The sequence below is a fragment of the Phoxinus phoxinus genome (genome assembly GCF_949152265.1).
Source record: "Phoxinus phoxinus genome assembly, chromosome: 8".
Taxonomy (NCBI): Eukaryota; Metazoa; Chordata; class Actinopteri; order Cypriniformes; family Leuciscidae; genus Phoxinus; species Phoxinus phoxinus.
Genome location: NC_136883.1, coordinates 36,299,896 through 36,318,213, shown reverse-complemented (window position 1 = coordinate 36,318,213; position 18,318 = coordinate 36,299,896). Strand labels below are relative to the sequence as shown.

Sequence of the window (18,318 nt, the reverse complement as noted above, 5' to 3'; positions counted from 1 at the left end):
GTGTGAAATCACTGTCAAAAAGTGACCCAAACTGGGTCCTAATGACCCACCCAATACAACATACGTATTTAACCCAACAGCCGGGTTATTTCTAGAAATTACCCAACCATTTTAAAAATGACGCAACATTTTTGGAAAATAATCCAAGTGACCCAATATGTGTAACCCAGTGGTTGGGTTAAAAATAACCCAACATTTTTTTCTGTGTACCAACAGTGGGTTTGTCCATATCTTACTCAAACATAGGTTGAAACAACCCAACATTTTTTAGAGTGATTATAAAAAATGTCCCAATTTAATTGACATCACCCTATTTTTGGTATTTGAGAACAAAACGATTAATAAAACATCTGATTTAGTTTTAACTCACGTTTCTGTGATAATAAATGAACTTTCTCATCACATCATTGCAGATGAATGCGCATTGACGCACGCTTCAGAGCTGTTAAGCGGAAGGTCTCTAAAAGATTAATAAGTCATAATGTATTTCTCAATCTATGTGAATGCTGCTGCTGACAGTGAGAGGACTGATGTGAGAGATATGAATTAAACATCAACACATAATGGCACTACATTACACAATCACCACAACTGTCAAAAAAAGAGATAAACATTTCTTTCCAATGCTTGAGTTAAAAGCACAGTTCACCCAGAAATATCCTGTCATTATTTACTCATGCCGTTCCAAACCTGAACTTCTTCCTTATGCGAAACACAAACAGATGTTTGTATCCCATTTATTACCGGTATATTGAAATGTTTACATCTACAAGGATCCCATCATGCCAGCACAACAGGAGCCGCTGCCGTCGCCACCATCACCATCCAGACTGAAATGGCTGTTAATATGCCCCTATTATGCTATTGTAAACGTTCATAATTTGTTTTACATGTTTCCTACTGTATGAAAGCTTTTGAGGTGTGGATCTTTAACTAGGTGACAACCGCTACAGATTGTTCAGCCAGAACAATAAATCACTTGGTCCATGTCCACAATAAAGTTCTTTACTGTTGTCTTTCGATTCATACATCAGTATGGGTGTGGTTCTATAAATGAACAATAATAACAGTAATGAATATAGATACAATGAGGCAGAAACAGTAATAACTGAACAATATAAACGTAATGCAATAGCATAAAAAATAAGGACATATTTATACAAGTCCAGCAGCTGTAAATTTCCTCAGATTTGTACACATATTCACGTTAAATAAACTATCAGATGAAATAGAATTAAATATACTATTTATTTACATACTTCTCAATTCACATACTATTCAAAAAGTAACATTCAAAGTCTAATTCAGCGTGTTTTATGCTTGAGATGAATGTACGATCGAGCTTACGTGTGCATTGATTACCTCAGAGGAATAAACAAACTTTTAGAACTGCAGTATAACGTAGCAGCAATTAAATCTACCAATATATACATGAAAGAGTATTTAACTACTTACTTTTAAGATGTACGCACACAGTATGAACAAAAATCCGCTAGAAATTGGACCAGATCAGCTCGGAGATCAATACAAAACTGCCGCAGAATTTAGCAACATAGTTATATGTCTGGGCATGAACACTTTCTATTGACATTCAGTTCTCCCGATCTAAACCAATGAAATTGGAGCAATGATAGTCAGGTGATTCAGAGATAACACGTGTATTCTAAAGTGCAACAAATTAAATGTCCAGCAGAGGGCACCAGCGTCATTAAAGCTTAGCCTTTTGTACAGCCGCCCCCGAATTTGTTTAACAAATTTGTAATTAAAGAAAAGGCTTATTAGTCTTTGATGGTGTCATCAGGTAGGGCAGGCAGTTTAATCAGACGAGCCACAGGCCTTGTGTAACTTTTGTCTTTGACATTCACTATCGCGGTGCGGACTCGTCCATCTTGTCCAGGAATGACTTTGGCTACAGTACCTATTTGCCATAGGGCTCTGGGTGCTTGATGGTCCACAATCATCACAACTTCACCAGTTTGAAGGTTTTCTGATTCTCTTTGCCATTTTTGTCGTCGTTGCAAGTCCGGGAGGTAATGCCGTATGAAACATTTCCAGAAGTTTTCAATTAGAATCTGGCTGTGACGCCATCTCCTACGACTGAGCATTTCTGATTCCGGATAGACAACTTGTGGTAATGCAGAAGTCGGACGTCCCATGAGGAGGCAATTAGGTGTCACTGGGTCTATATCTGCTATGTCTGAGGAAACATATCCCAATGGTCTGGAGTTTAATATTCCCTCTACTTCCACAAGTACCGTGTTCAGTACTTCTTCTGGAACAGATTGACAACCAAGAGAGGTACGCAGTGCAGTCTTGATAGACCTAACCTCTCTTTCCCAAGATCCACCAAAATGCGGTGCATTTGGTGGGTTTAGACGGAAATGAATCTGTTGAGAAGCCAGATTCTCTTTCAAGGTTGGGTGAAGTGTATTGAAGGCATTCTGAAGTTCTGTGATACCTCCTTTGAAATTTGTGCCATTATCAGAAAGCACTTCATATGGTTTCCCTCTGCGAGCTATGAACCTTCTTAACGACATGAGAAAGGAGTCTGTGTCAATGCTCGATAGAAGTTCAATATGAACAGCTTTGGTAGTAAGGCACTTGTACAGTATTCCCCAACGTTTTTCACATCTGCGTCCAAACTTAACCTGGAAGGGGCCAAAACAGTCAATGCCCGTCGAATAGAAAGCTGGACGAAACAGTCTAAGGTTAGACTGGGGGAGATCCGCCATCATGGGAATTTCTGGCTTCCCTCGCCATTTCTTACATTCAAAGCAACTCCGCTGATGTCTTTTTACTGCCTCTCTGCCTCTTATGATCCAATATTTCCGTCTCAGTTCTGTGAACACGCGCTCGGGTCCTGGATGTAACAAGAGGTTGTCGTAATGTTGAATCAGAAGCTTTACAAGAGGGTGAGCAGGATCTAAGACAATGGGGTGGAGAGTGTTTGAGTCCAAGAGCTTACATCTGCGGAGGCGTCCACCTACTCTGACTAATTTGGCTTTGTGATCATACTCTGGGGCTAGAGTTAGAAGACGACTAGAGTGCGATACAGTTTTACCTAACTGGAGTTGGGCTGTTTCTTCTGGGAAGCTTTCAACTTGAGCACGTCTCAGAAGTTCCTGTTCAGCTTGCGTATAGTCGTCAGCAGAGAGTTCACTTTCGTCTGCCGCCCCATGAAGAGAAATAGCAGTGGCCTTAATCAGATCTTGAAGTGAATTGTATTGAGAGATATCTGGAATACCAGTTTGACTGGAGGATAGCGCTCCACAGAAAGTAGAACTGCGGTGTTCTTGGATGTCATCGGCTACAACATCAAGTGGCTGTTTGGGCCAAATGCTAACTGGCTGAGTTAAGAACTGCGGACCTTGATTCCATCGGCTTTGTGTTGAGAGTTTAGAGAGAGTGAGTCCTCTGGTGATGTCGTCTGCTGGGTTCAACTCTGAATTTACATAACGCCAGGCTTTTGGATCTGTAAGGTCTTGTATCTCAGCCACACGCGTTCCGACAAACACCTTATAGTTGCAGGAGTCTGATTGAAGCCAAGTCAATACAGTTGTGGAGTCAGTCCAGTATAGTTCTTGATCGATCTTGATGGTCAGTTCTTTCCTCAAAGTAGCAGCCAGCTGAGCACCAGTGAGGGCAGCACAGAGTTCGAGTCGCGGTATAGACTGTTGTCGCTTGGGTGCTACTCTCGATCTCGCCGCAACAAATGAAACCTGAGTTTCACCATGTTCATCACTTGTACTGATATATGCAACTGATCCATATGCACGTTCTGATGCATCACAGAATATATGCATGGTTCGTTTGCTAACTGATAATTCAGTATCTGCTTTGGTGTAACATCTTGGGAATGTGACATGTGGTAGTTGTGTCAGCTCACTCTGCCAAGTCAACCAAGCCTGAAGTAGATCTTTGGGAAGATCTTGGTCGTCCCATTCACGTTTCTTGTCCCATAAGCGCTGGATAATGATTTTGGCTCTAGTTGTGAATGGAATTAGGAAGCCTAATGGGTCATATTGGCTTGCAAGGGTTTTGTAGATGTTCCTCAATGTTGGTACAGAATTTTCCTGTTGTTTGTATCTGTAACCAAGAACATCGGAAGAGCACTGCCAGCGTAGGCCCAGAGTCATCTCTTGTGGGTCTGCTCCACTTTGAGTGAACCAAAGGTGACTGTTTGCAGATTTCAGCTCATCCGGGAAATGAGTAATGACTGATGGAGTGTTAGTGGCCCACTGCCTCAATTCAAAGCCACCTTCTGATAGAAGTTTCTGCATCTTAACTACAAGAGTCTGTGCTTCATCAACTGATGGGAAACTTTGCAGCCAGTTGTCGACATAAAAGTTGTGCTCTACTGAAGCATGCACATCTTCTTCTGGAGTGCTGTGGTCATAAACATGTTTCTGCAAAGCGAAGGTTGCGCAACAGGGGCTACAAACTGTCCCAAAAGGCAATACCTGCCACTCATAAACAGTGGGGGCTTTTTGCTGGTCCAGGTTTCTCCAAAGGAAACGGAGAAAGGGTTTGTCCTCTGGCAGAAGACCCACTTGGTGGAACATTCCTTTTACATCACTGCTAATAGCAACAGCATTTTCCCTGAAGCGCAGAAGTACTCCTAAGAGGGTTGGTCCAAGTGTAGGGCCAGGCAGGAGATGATCATTTAAGCTTGTTCCTTTGTGCTTAAATGAGCAGTTGAAGACGATTCTGTGCTTTTCATTGTGTTGAACAATGTGATGTGGTATGTACCATGCGTGTTGGCTTTTATCTGTATCCTCTGGTGTCAGTTTCGAGATATAGCCTGCATTTTCAAGTTTCTGCACTTCTTTAATGTACACTGATGCAAGATCTGTGTTCTTCAAAAGGCGGTTTTCTGTGCTTCTTAAATGAGCTGTTACTGCTTCTTTAGCTGATTGCAAAGGTGGAAGATTTGTTTTCCAGAGGAGGGGTGTTGCATACCTTTGAATGTCTCCGACTGCCACCCTGATCGTTTTCTCCTCAAGAATTTGCACTGCTCCTGTGTCTTGCCTTGATCTTGTGATCAGTTTCTCACTCCTATACGGAAGTGTGTCCATTTGCCACAATTTCTGTACGTTGTTGAACAGTTCGGCTTCTGGTGACAAAGTGGAGGTTAATAGACACTGCTGCGGTGACAGCTGACTGGAAAGGAATTTTGAGGGGCCCTGCAGAGTCCACCCAAGTCTGGTTTTCACAGCGGCTGGACCACCAGGAGGTCCGAGACGTACTGGCTCTGTGGCTGTGATTAAATGCGGGTAATCTGAGCCAATGAGTAAAAGTGGTTGAGCCTGCTGCAGTGGGGGAATAGGCAGACCTTGTAGATGTCTGTATTTCTTCTGCAGCAACTTAACAGGGTATGTGTGTTTTGCGAGGCTCAGTTCTTTGGCTGTGAAAGCTCTTTCAATGGTGAAGGGTTTGTTTGGCTGAAATACAGAAGCTATTGAGAATGAAACAGCCGCCCCATGAACGACCCGTATGTCTTGTCTCACAGTACGGAGGGCTATATCTTCAGGAAGTCCTTGAAGATCAAGTTGCTGTGCTGCTTCATACAGTAACATTGTCCTCTCTGAACCGTCATCTAGTATAGCGTATGTGTCAAGTTCCTTCTCACCATTTCTCAAGATCACTCGGCTGACCTTCAAAAGAACTTTACTGTTTGCAGTTGGTCTGTCCAGATACAAAGTCTCTACTTCTGAGTTCACAAGACAACTGTTTTCTGCTGAAGCTCGTGTTTCAGGTTTAACTTTGGCATTGAAGTCGTGCAGTATTTCTAGATGTCTCTTTTCACATTTTTTGCATTTGGCTTTAAGATTACATTGTGAGATCTGGTGATCACGGCCACACTTAAAGCACTTCTGATTTGACTTCAGCCAGGACTCCACTTGATCTTGATTCAGCAGTTTGAAATTAGCGCACTGGTTGAAGTAATGCTGCACAGTGTTGCAAAAGGGGCAATACTTTGTCGGTTTCTCCTTCTTGACTGCTGTAGCACTTGCCGGTTTACTCTGTTCACCACCATGCAAGACAGTAGCAAATCGTTGAACTGGCTTGAAGTTCCTTTGCTGGTCTCTCTGTGGCTGAGAGTAGGCTCTGCTCACATTACTGGCATACTGTGACTCATCCTCTTGTATTCTGAGCTCATATTCAAGCCAGTCACTGAGTTCTATCAGTGTTGGAACTGGGATCTGAATGGGGTTAACAAACCTTCTGAAGTTTGCTTTAAGATCATGAGGCAGTTTGGCAAGAAGACGTGAAACATGTGACCCACATTTAAGTTCTGTCCATCCTTTAGCTCCAAGTTGGTCCAGCATTCCAACTAATGCACGCACTTTGAGGGCAAACATTCTAAAAGATTTAATGTCACCACTTCTGATTTTTGGGCCATCCATCAATTCTGCAATTCTTTGTAGTGCGAGTTGATGTGGTTGACCATAAAGTGCCGTTAGAGACCTCATTGTGTTGGTGTATGGGTACCTGCTGTTAACATACGAGTCTGCAATGAGCAAGGCATTCTCTTGTTTCAGATGATCAACGAGTATTTGGTACTTGAAACGTTCTGTAGCCTCAACAGGTAGCAAATTCTCCAGTGCAATTTTGAGTCGTGCAAACTCTCTGGGATCCTCACTGCAAAAATTAGGAATAGTGGGAATGGGACCTCTGTAGGTTGGCTCTACATGAGGATATGGAGAAGGAGGACGCACTGGGTGATATGGCTGATATGTCTCAGGCTGAGCGTAATCTACGTACTGTCGTGGGGTCAAGAATCTTGGTTTGTCTGCAGGAGTAGGAGCTGATCGACCATAGCAGTCTGAGTGTCTCTCATAGTGTGCTTGGTGAGCTAATGTATCCCTTGGAGTAAGTCTCTCATCTTGATAGACTGGGCTTGTAGCTGAATAACCGTGATGAGGTTGCTGATAACCGTGTGGTTCAGTGGGAGGTGAATAGCTGACGGGTCTGCAGTTCAGACTATGATCTTTATAAGTCCCATAAGTAGCTGCTGTCTCTTGGCTGTAGACCTGAGGCATAAACTGAACGGCTGCAGGAGATTGGCTGCGATCTCTTTGGTCAGTGGACAGATAGTTATGGCCTCTGTGGTCCGTGCTGTAGTAACCATGTGGTCTGTCTATATGCCTAATACCATGTTGAGGATATGTGGCATCTTTTTGATGAGCTAGCTTGTGCTGGGCTTGAGTTGGTTCGTAAGGAGAGAAAGGATGACTTGAAGTTAGCCGATTTGCAGAGCCTGGTAGTCTCAGTTCTCCTAGGTTGTCAGTGAGATAATCAATCTCTTTGTGACTGACTGAATAAGAATGCAGAGGGTCACCTCGTGAATCTACAGGCAGTGCCCTCATGGGCTGAGGAAGATCGTCTTGATCTCTAGGCAGAACTGGCCTGCCCTCAGTGGCTGCTGTATATGGAATTGAGGAGAGAACTCTTTGATCTGCATCAATTATTCGCCTTGGAGAAATCTGAGTACTTGGCTGTGGCGGTGGCTGTGGCCAACCTTGATATGTCTCCACAAATGAGCTCCTTTCACTTGATCTAGTGCTCTGGTTTTTCGTTGGTTCTGGTCCGCTTTCAGTGCGTAGGAACTCTTTAAAGGCAGGCCTTTTACCTGGTTCAGGTCCAGTGGCAACATTTGCTGGCTGTTCATCAGCATGAAGTAGCTGACATGGCACTGTGTAGTCAACATAAAAGTCATCTAAGTATCTTGGTGGGATGACTTGTCGACGTGGTCGAACCGCTGGTAAATCTGGCGCAACCTGTCTTTCTTCTCTGGACATGTTGATGCTGTAGTAGCTGTCTGATCCGGCTCGAAGGACCAAATTTTGTATGAAAGCTTTTGAGGTGTGGATCTTTAACTAGGTGACAACCGCTACAGATTGTTCAGCCAGAACAATAAATCACTTGGTCCATGTCCACAATAAAGTTCTTTACTGTTGTCTTTCGATTCATACATCAGTATGGGTGTGGTTCTATAAATGAACAATAATAACAGTAATGAATATAGATACAATGAGGCAGAAACAGTAATAACTGAACAATATAAACGTAATGCAATAGCATAAAAAATAAGGACATATTTATACAAGTCCAGCAGCTGTAAATTTCCTCAGATTTGTACACATATTCACGTTAAATAAACTATCAGATGAAATAGAATTAAATATACTATTTATTTACATACTTCTCAATTCACATACTATTCAAAAAGTAACATTCAAAGTCTAATTCAGCGTGTTTTATGCTTGAGATGAATGTACGATCGAGCTTACGTGTGCATTGATTACCTCAGAGGAATAAACAAACTTTTAGAACTGCAGTATAACGTAGCAGCAATTAAATCTACCAATATATACATGAAAGAGTATTTAACTACTTACTTTTAAGATGTACGCACACAGTATGAACAAAAATCCGCTAGAAATTGGACCAGATCAGCTCGGAGATCAATACAAAACTGCCGCAGAATTTAGCAACATAGTTATATGTCTGGGCATGAACACTTTCTATTGACATTCAGTTCTCCCGATCTAAACCAATGAAATTGGAGCAATGATAGTCAGGTGATTCAGAGATAACACGTGTATTCTAAAGTGCAACAAATTAAATGTCCAGCAGAGGGCACCAGCGTCATTAAAGCTTAGCCTTTTGTACACCTACATTAGGTTTACATGCATCCAATGCCAAAAAAACACACTTTAATTTGATAAAGGATTCGGTCTTTCTAAACCCCACCTTTCCAAGAGCCTCCACTGATTGGTCAGATGCTCCAGTCTGTTGTGATTGGTCTACTTTGCTCTGAATGGTCAGATGGCTTAGTCTGTCTGTGATTGGTCTACTCTGCTCTGATTGGTCAGATGCTCCAGTCTGTTGTGATTGGTCTACTTTGCTCTGATTGGTCAGATGGCTTAGTCTGTCTGTGATTGGTCTACTCTGCTCTGATTGGTCAGATGCTCCAGTCTGTCTGTGATTGGTCTACTCTGCTCTGATTGGTTAGATGTCCCAGTCTGTTGTGATTGGTCTACTCTGCTCTGATTGGTCAGATGTCCCAGTCTGTTGTGATTGGTCTACTCTGCTCTGATTGGTCAGATGGCCCAGTGTGTTGTGATTGGTCTACTCTGCTCTGATTGGTCAGATGGCCCAGTGTGTTGTGATTGGTCTACTCTGCTCTGATTGGTCAGATGACCCAGTGTGTTGTGATTGGTCTACTCTGCTCTGATTGGTCAGATGCTCCAGTCTGTTGTGATTGGTCTACTTTGCTCTGATTGGTCAGATGGCTTAGTCTGTCTGTGATTGGTCTACTTTGCTCTGATTGGTCAGATGACCCAGTCTGTCTGTGATTGGTCTACTCTGCTCTGATTGGTCAGATGCTCCAGTCTGTTGTGATTGGTCTACTCTGCTCTGATTGGTCAGATGGCCCAGTGTGTTGTGATTGGTCTACTCTGCTCTGATTGGTTAGATGTCCCAGTCTGTTGTGATTGGTCTACTCTGCTCTGATTGGTCAGATGGCCCAGTGTGTTGTGATTGGTCTACTCTGCTCTGATTGGTCAGATGGCCCAGTCTGTTGTGATTGGTCTACTCTGCTCTGATTGGTCAGATGGCCCAGTGTGTTGTGATTGGTCTACTCTGCTCTGATTGGTCAGATGGCCCAGTGTGTTGTGATTGGTCTACTCTGCTCTGATTGGTCAGATGACCCAGTCTGTTGTGATTGGTCTACTCTGCTCTGATTGGTCAGATGACCCAGTCTGTTGTGATTGGTCTACTCTGCTCTGATTGGTTAGATGACCCAGTCTGTTGTGATTGGTGTATGTCAGAAACAAAATGCTTGTATACAAAGTGATGCGAACATCGTTTTTACCGCATCAATTCAAACACCAGTCCTCATCCTTAGGAAATGCACACAAAGTGGATTCACAGCATAAAAACCGCATCTTCTCGACATATTGACAACCGACATGTTGCTTCTCAGAGTGTTTGAGGTCGGGGCAAAGTAGACACTGAATCCATTCTTTTCTTTTAGAAGACAATAACTTTATTCGTCGTGCACTTTGCAGACTTTTTACATTCATAAACTGCTATATTACACACTGCATGAAAGGTAATATTTGAAAAAGCATAATAGGGGCACTTTAAATAAACTCAGTGATGTACCAAGTTGAACAAGCCTCCGTCACACTCATCCATCACGCCACATCAGTGACAGATGCAAATAAAGCATGTATGGATCTCATCGCCGATCCCTTAGAGGCTTTCATATTCACAGCATGCAAATAAGCCAAATATGCTTCTCGATCTCTAGACTGTGTGTGTGTGTGTGTGTGTGTGTGTGTGTGTGTGTGTGTGTGTGTGTGTGTGTGTGTGTGTGTATATGTGTTACCCTTTAAGTGCTAAATGTCAAAGAACAGCTGAAAAACAAATAGTCTAAAAATAACCAATAAAATTCCCAGGAATAGATTGTAGTAAATCAATTGTAGATTGTATAGATTATTGTAGAGTGATGCAGGAGTTCCCAGAGCTGTAAAGTGGTTTTGAATGAAGCTGATCCGATCAATATCATCAGGAAATGTCACGTCAGGACAATGTTAGGTTTCCCGACCTGCTCTATTCATGTATTGAGTGGCAAGAAAATGCAGTTTGAGGTCTGAGCGCTATCACATTGGGCTGGCCATGCATTACTGGGGGAATCTTAGCGCTAATCAATTTATACACTGACACACGACACAAACAGCTCTCGCTTTTATTATACACCTGACTCACATAATACCTCTCGCATTTACCAATAATCCACTTTAACTCGATTTTCACTTAAAGGGTTAGTTCACCAAAAAATGAAAATAATGTCATTAATGACTCACCCTCATGTCGTTCTAAGCCCGTAAGACCTCCGTTCATCTTCGGAACACAGTTTAAGATATTTTAGATTTAGTCCGAGAGCTTTCTGTCCCTCCATTGAAGCTGTATATACAGTATAACGTTACTGTCCATAAAGGTAATATAAACATCATCAAAGTAGTCCATGTGACATCAGTGGGTTAGTTAGAAGTTTTTGAAGCATCGAAAATACTTTTTGGTCCAAAAATAACACAAAATAAGACTTTATTCAGCATTGTATTCTCTCCCGGGTTTGTTGTGAATCTGCGTTCAGGACTCCGCAGTGACGCTGCTGACGTCAGACGCTGATGACGTGTTATCTGGTGCACCCGAGCTTCGTTTACAGTCTGAGGGAGACGCACACTATATTCAAGCTATTCTACAGTGTTTGCGTGGATATCATTTTTTTAATGGTGCGTAAATGTGCATGTCGCGGATGAGACACTTTTACAGCGTGCGTTTCCCTCAGTCTATAAATGAAGCTCGGGCGCACCAGATAACACGTCATCAGCGTCTTACGCCATCAGCGTAACTGTGAAGGATTCACAACAGACCCGGGAGAGAATACAATGCTGAATAAAGTCTTATTTTGTGTTATTTTTTGACCAAAAAGTATTTTCGATGCTTCAAAAACTTCTAACTAACCCACTGATGTCACATGGACTACTGTGATAATGTTTTTATTACCTTTATGGACATGGACAGTATACTGTATATACAGCTTCAATGGAGGGACAGAAAGCTCTCGGACTAAATCTAAAATATCTTAAACTGTGTTCCGAAGATGAACGGAGGTCTTACGGGCTTAGAACGACATGAGGGTGAGTCATTAATGACATTATTTTCAATTTTGGGTGAACTAACCCTTTAATCTTTACTCATTTTTTTCTCTTTCATTCCTCCATCATTACTGCGCTAGCCATCTGAGACAAATGAGCAAGCAAATGACAATGAAACAGCGAGAGCGAGAGACACAGCCTGCGAGGGAGAAACTGGAAACCAATGCAATATAAAGAAGCACCTGTGGAATTGGGAAGGAAACACAGGTTTCATAAGATTAAATCACTTGCTTTTTTTATTTTCCAGGCAGGGTGATCTATCTCTGGCCATGAAAACGTATGAAGAAAGAGAGTGAATTACTGCATCAGTTCAGCAAGAGCCAGACAAAAAGCTCCCTTCAGAGTCAGACAGACAGACAGTCAGACAGACAGATAGACAGACAGACAGTCAGACAGTCAGACAGACAGACAGACAGACAGACAGACAGACAGTCAGACAGTCAGACAGACAGACAGACAGAGAGACAGATAGACAGATCAGCAGACAGACAGTCAGACAGACAGACAGACTGACTGACTGACAGACAGACAGACAGACAGACAGACAGACAGACAGACAGACAGACAGTCAGAAAGACAGACAGAAAGACAGACAGTCAGACAGACAGAGAGACAGATAGACAGATCAGCAGACAGACAGTCAGACAGACAGACTGACTGACTGACAGACAGACAGACAGACAGACAGACAGACAGACAGACAGACAGACAGTCAGAAAGACAGACAGTCAGACAGACAGATAGACAGATCAGCAGACAGACAGTCAGACAGACAGACTGACTGACTGACTGACAGACAGACAGACAGACAGACAGACAGACAGACAGTCAGAAAGACAGACAGACAGACAGACAGACAGACAGACAGACAGACAGTCAGAAAGACAGACAGTCAGACAGACAGAGAGACAGATAGACAGATCAGCAGACAGACAGTCAGACAGACAGACTGACTGACTGACAGACAGACAGACAGACAGACAGACAGTCAGAAAGACAGACAGTCAGACAGACAGAGAGACAGATCAGCAGACAGACAGTCAGTCAGACAGACAGACAGACAGACAGACACACAGACATATCAACAGACAGACATACAGACAGGCAGACAGACAGACAGTCAGACAGACAGGCAGACAGACAGACAGGCAGAGAGACAGACATATCAGCAGAGAGACAGACATATCAGCAGACAGATAGACAGACAGACAGGCAGACAGACAGTCAGACAGACAGTGAGACAGACAGGCAGACAGACAGACAGGCAGACAGACAGGCAGATAGACAGGCAGATAGACAGACAGACAGACAGGCAGACAGACAGACAGGCAGACAGACAGACAGACAGGCAGATAAACAGACAGACAGACAGACAGACAGGCAGATAGACAGACAGACAGACAGTGAGAAAGACAGGCAGACAGACAGACAGACAGGCAGATAGACAGGCAGACAGACAGACAGACAGGCAGATAGACAGACAGACAGACAGGCAGACAGACAGTCAGACAGACAGTGAGACAGACAGACAGACAGACAGACAGACAGACAGGCAGACAGACAGGCAGATAGACAGACAGACAGGCAGACAGACAGGCAGATAGACAGGCAGACAGACAGGCAGACAGACAGACAGACAGACAGACAGACAGACAGACAGACAGACAGACAGACAGACAGACAGGTAGACAGACAGACAGACAGACAGGCAGACAGGCAGACAGACAGACAGACAGACAGACAGGCAGACAGACAGGCAGACAGACGTCTGCATTTCACATCATGCATCAACCGCCCAGACACTAGACAACAATCCTGCTCTCTCAGAGGAATAAACACAGCGCATGCCACCACACAACTGCATCTCCGTCTGCACAGTATCTGGCACTGGAATATGGGTATGGTAGGCCTACTTAAAGGGGGGGTAAAATACTTAGTTTCAGTCAATCTCATGTTAATCTTGAGTACCTATAGAGTAATAGTGCGTCCTTAATATCTCCAAAAAGTCTTTAGTTTCATCATATTTATAAAATAAAAATACAGCTTTCCGATTTTATGCGGAAAAAGCCGAGGTCCTTGATTCTGGGCGTGGGCGGAGCTATAGAGTCAAGCGGGAGCGCCCGGGAAGGTTTGCTTATTATCGATCGTGGTGCGGTATGCCATATTACTATATATATAGTATTTGGTTTGCAAATCCAGCGACGACCTGGGTCTTGTTAATAAAACATTCGTCACTGAAATGACCAGAACACAAAACCGCACTTGCCACACTCCTTTGCTGTCCCGGAAATACAAACTGCATCCACTGTTCCAGTAACACTGGGTTCTTTGGGAAGCTGAACAAGGTAAACTTTCCCTCACATCCCAAAACACACTTTTTTGGAGACATTCTTGACATCAACCATTCCTATTTAGCGCTGCTGATGATGATTTCCGGTAGTAGCGCGTCGATGCATAGATATTATATAGAGATATATGATGTCTATGCGTCGATGAGCGCGGTCTTTCTCTCCTCTGGTCGACGTGTGCGTGAACGCGCTTTTCCGAGAGCAATGCTCATATAAGGAGTTCCACTCTGGTCTACGTCATTAGATCTACGATAGAAAAAAACCAGCCGAAACGTGTTGCAATCCGGAAGTATGATTTTTAGCACAGAAATTCTCTGTTATTCGTTCAAAATAACTTTTCAAACTTTGCCCATTATTAGCATGAGAATCCATCTCTTTAACACTGTAAACAACTCTGAATACATGAAACACCATTGTACCCCCCCTTTAAGCATTTACACAGATTATAATGATCTCGAAAGCGGTCACTGCAGAGCAAATGCTGGTGATTGTACATAATACAGAGAGATTATAGCTAAAGCAAACCCAATCTATATATACTGAAAACTCAATCATCTGATGTACCTTCCATCAGCAAAATATTTGAAGCATAACACTGGTTACAATTGCTGCTTATAAATGAATTACATTACAGGTGAAACTCGAAAAATTAGAATATGGTGCAAAAGTTCATTTATTTCAGTAATTCAACTTAAAAGGTGAAACTAATATATTATATAGACTCATTACATGCAAAGTGAGATATTTCAAGCCTTTATTTGTTATAATTTTGATGATTATGGCTTACAGCTTATGAAAACCCCAAATTCAAAATTAGAATATTGTGAAAAGGTTTTCATAAGCTGTAAGCCATAATCATCACAATTTTAACAAATAAAGGCTTGAAATATCTCACTTTGCATGTAATGAGTCTATATAATATATTAGTTTCACCTTTTAAGTTGAATTACTGAAATAAATGAACTTTTGCACCATATTCTAATTTTTCGAGTTTCACCTTTATATACACAACGCTTACAAAGTCATGGTTCTTGTTTTGAACTTTCAAAAGATTCTTATCAAAGAATCTTGATTTTAAAAAACAAAAAAACATTTTACAAATCTCAGACTTTTGAACAGTAGTGTATTAATCTATAGAAGTCCCATGACTTTCCCATGACATTTTAAAATATTATTATTATTATTATATTATTAAGATTAAGTCTCCATTTAATTCCCAGGCATGAAAATCCTAACATGATTTTTTTTTAAATATTTTTATTTTTATTAAATGACACGAAAAGTCACCAAAAAACTAATCAGACCATCTATACATTATCTGAACTTTTTTGGTTAAACCACAATAAAGCTAATTTGCATGTAAACCATTTAAGCATCTGATCAACATACACAGATCTGAGGTCTTTAACCTTTAGCATGAAATAATGAGAGTTTATTTCCAGGCTCTTTGCACATCTTTCAATATTCCCTTTTTCTCTCATCTCTCCAATCTGTATATATAAGCATGCCGGACAAATGCTCTCATTCTTCAAACCATCAGAACCTATTTGTAGAAGGAACTGTTGTAATATTTCTGTCAAGCTGTCAGTTTTGTGTTCAGTGATGTGGCCTTGGGGACACACTCCCATTTAAACAAAATGCCATCCAGTCAACGAGGACTGATCTCCTCTCCTTTGCCCAAACACTTCAGCGCTTTCTCATCCTCGTGATGTGAGACACAGCACCACCTTGTGTGGACCAGTCCCAGTTGCATTAAACGGTCAAGCAATCAAAGATCACCTTTCACATTTCCTGAGATTTTATCCTAGTTCTCGAATGACCATGAAGAGTCTGATTTAGTTCTGTATGACAATATATCCATAAACCTACCATGGAAGATGCTGTTGTCAGTCAGAAAATGACGGCAATACTGTGGACTTCCGTGCTTGTCCATCTTCCTGTAACTCATGATGGGATCCAGGAAGGATAGAGAGCGGAATATCTGCAATAGAGAATAAAGAGATGTTATTGGTTCAAAGACCCCAAATAAAACTGCTTTAAATTTAGTCTTTTTTCACATGCATTAGAATATGTCCTGTTCAACGTTATATTTTTCTGAGAAAAAAATAATTACTAACCATACATGTTTACTGTGATTTTACAGAAGACGCCCACTAAAATGTCATTCAGTGTAACAATATTTTTATGCAAAAAAATCTTATCAGACATTTTTAGAAAAACTATCATTTGATAACATATTATAGGACTCTATTTAAAGGGATAGTTCACTTTAAAATTAAAATTATATAAAAATAAAATAAAAAATACTATGGAAGTCATTGGGACCAGTTGGTTACTGGCATTTTTCAAAATATCTTCCTTTGTGTTCAGCAGAAGAAAGAAATTCATGCAGGTTTGAAACAACTTGAGGGTGAGTAAATGATGACAGAATTTTAATTTTAAAGTGAACTATCCCTTTAAAGATCACAGTGCAGCCCTGTAATATTACATATACAATATGGCGTATCAAATAGTTAACATGTTTATTAGAATATGCATGATGACACTCATATGATTGTAAATGTTTTGACCCATGTGCTATAGGTCACGCGCACACACACACACACGCACGCACGCACACGCACGCACACGCACGCACGCACGCACACACACACGTCTAACATCTCGTCAGACACAAAACGCGCTGATTGGAAATGACAGGTGCAGTCCTGCAGTTACAACACTGATTGCACTGATGGGATTACAAAAGAGATTGTGGAGACAGAGAGAGAAATAAGAATGAAAAGGAGTGTGTATGTGTGTGATGGGTAGAAAGAGAGGAATGAAGGTGCCCTGAGGTAGTTTAATACACATCCACTACAATTATAAATGCAGAATACAGTAAAGGTGTGAAACGATAAGCTGGTTTTAAAGATGAAAAACAGTTTTTAAAAAGTTTTCATCTAGAATTCATTTCAAATAGAAGACTTCTAATAACTTGCAAAACAACGAGGACCTTCTGACCTGAGGGATATAATCACTGTCCTCCTGTGGTCTTCACCCTTAAACCTGAGATATTTAAATGGGAACAGATGGATCGTTCAAAAGAAAGAAAAAAATAATTGGAGAAATTGTAATGCTCAATACAGCAGCTGTAGCGATATGGCAAAAATATTTCATTTTTATAATTTTTTTCATCATCACGATCTTATCAATCTTATCACGATTCAATTTCATGTTGGTTTCTAAGTCTATTTTGCAAGTCACTAAGCAGTACCTCCAGCTCAATTTTAAAAATGCAGCATTTCAAGGTAACAAAAGAAAAATGAGTGGCAGATCCTTTAGGCCAAAGTAGACAAGGGCGATATGACCAACATCTTATTATTTTATCTTTGTTATTAAAAATAAGAACGAAGATGCAAATTACAAACAATGGGACAAATACAATTTAAGTTATTTTTCAGCTACAAACATAGCATTCAAAAGTATGAAATTGAATAAACAAATGTAAAAATACACTGATTCGTATTATATGATACAGAAGTTAATCAGTCAAGAGCAGTGAGAGATTTCTGCTGTCTTTTGTTGTTTGATTAATGTCAGTTCAGAGATGCTTGTTATCCGGCAGAAAGAAAAAACAATATTCAATAAAAGTGAATATATATCATGTTGCCATTCTGTACATTGAGTTTTAGTAGCCTATATATTGATTTAACATAAATACCATAAATACCATGTGCGTGTGTAACTACATCTCTGACGTTTATAACAAACCAAACCGTTTGAAAATCAGTAGAAAATTCAGCAAGTTATGATTATTTAAAAAGTACATGCACCATTAAAACACAATGTTACGAGTGAGCGAGCTGACTGTGGCAAGATGGCCGCCAGGTGCGGACGTCGACCTCCATTGGCCAGCAGCGCGGACGAGACATCTAGCCTTTATTATGTATATCTACGGTAGCAGCAAACACACTGTGAGATGATCATGCTGAATCTCACAAACTATCGCAGACTAAGACCATCTTTTAAACCTCTCTCACTGCACGATGTCGATGTAGAACCAGCGTTTAAGAGCCATGAGCAAGGTAGATAAAAATAATAAATATATTTTAACTACTACTTTTATCCCCCCCCTCACTTTCCAAACCACCAAAAGAGATTACAACTGAGAAACTACTTCCAGTAAGGATGACAATGCCATTTTGCCCAGAATAATTTATGATCAGACCCCTAAAACTGCCAGATTAAACCAGTTT

The 18,318-nt window shown here is 41.3% G+C and overlaps 1 protein-coding gene across 1 annotated transcript in view; it reads right to left on the bottom strand.

The window, feature by feature from the left end:
- The window catches only part of plch1 (phospholipase C, eta 1), a 115,853-nt gene that overhangs the window by 87,744 nt on the left and 9,791 nt on the right, over nt 1-18,318 (bottom strand). The window contains exon 2 of the mRNA XM_079621614.1: nt 15,950-16,061. Coding sequence (XP_079477740.1) covers nt 15,950-16,028 — 79 coding nt within the window. The 5' untranslated portion in view covers nt 16,029-16,061. The remainder of the gene's footprint in view (nt 1-15,949; nt 16,062-18,318) is intronic.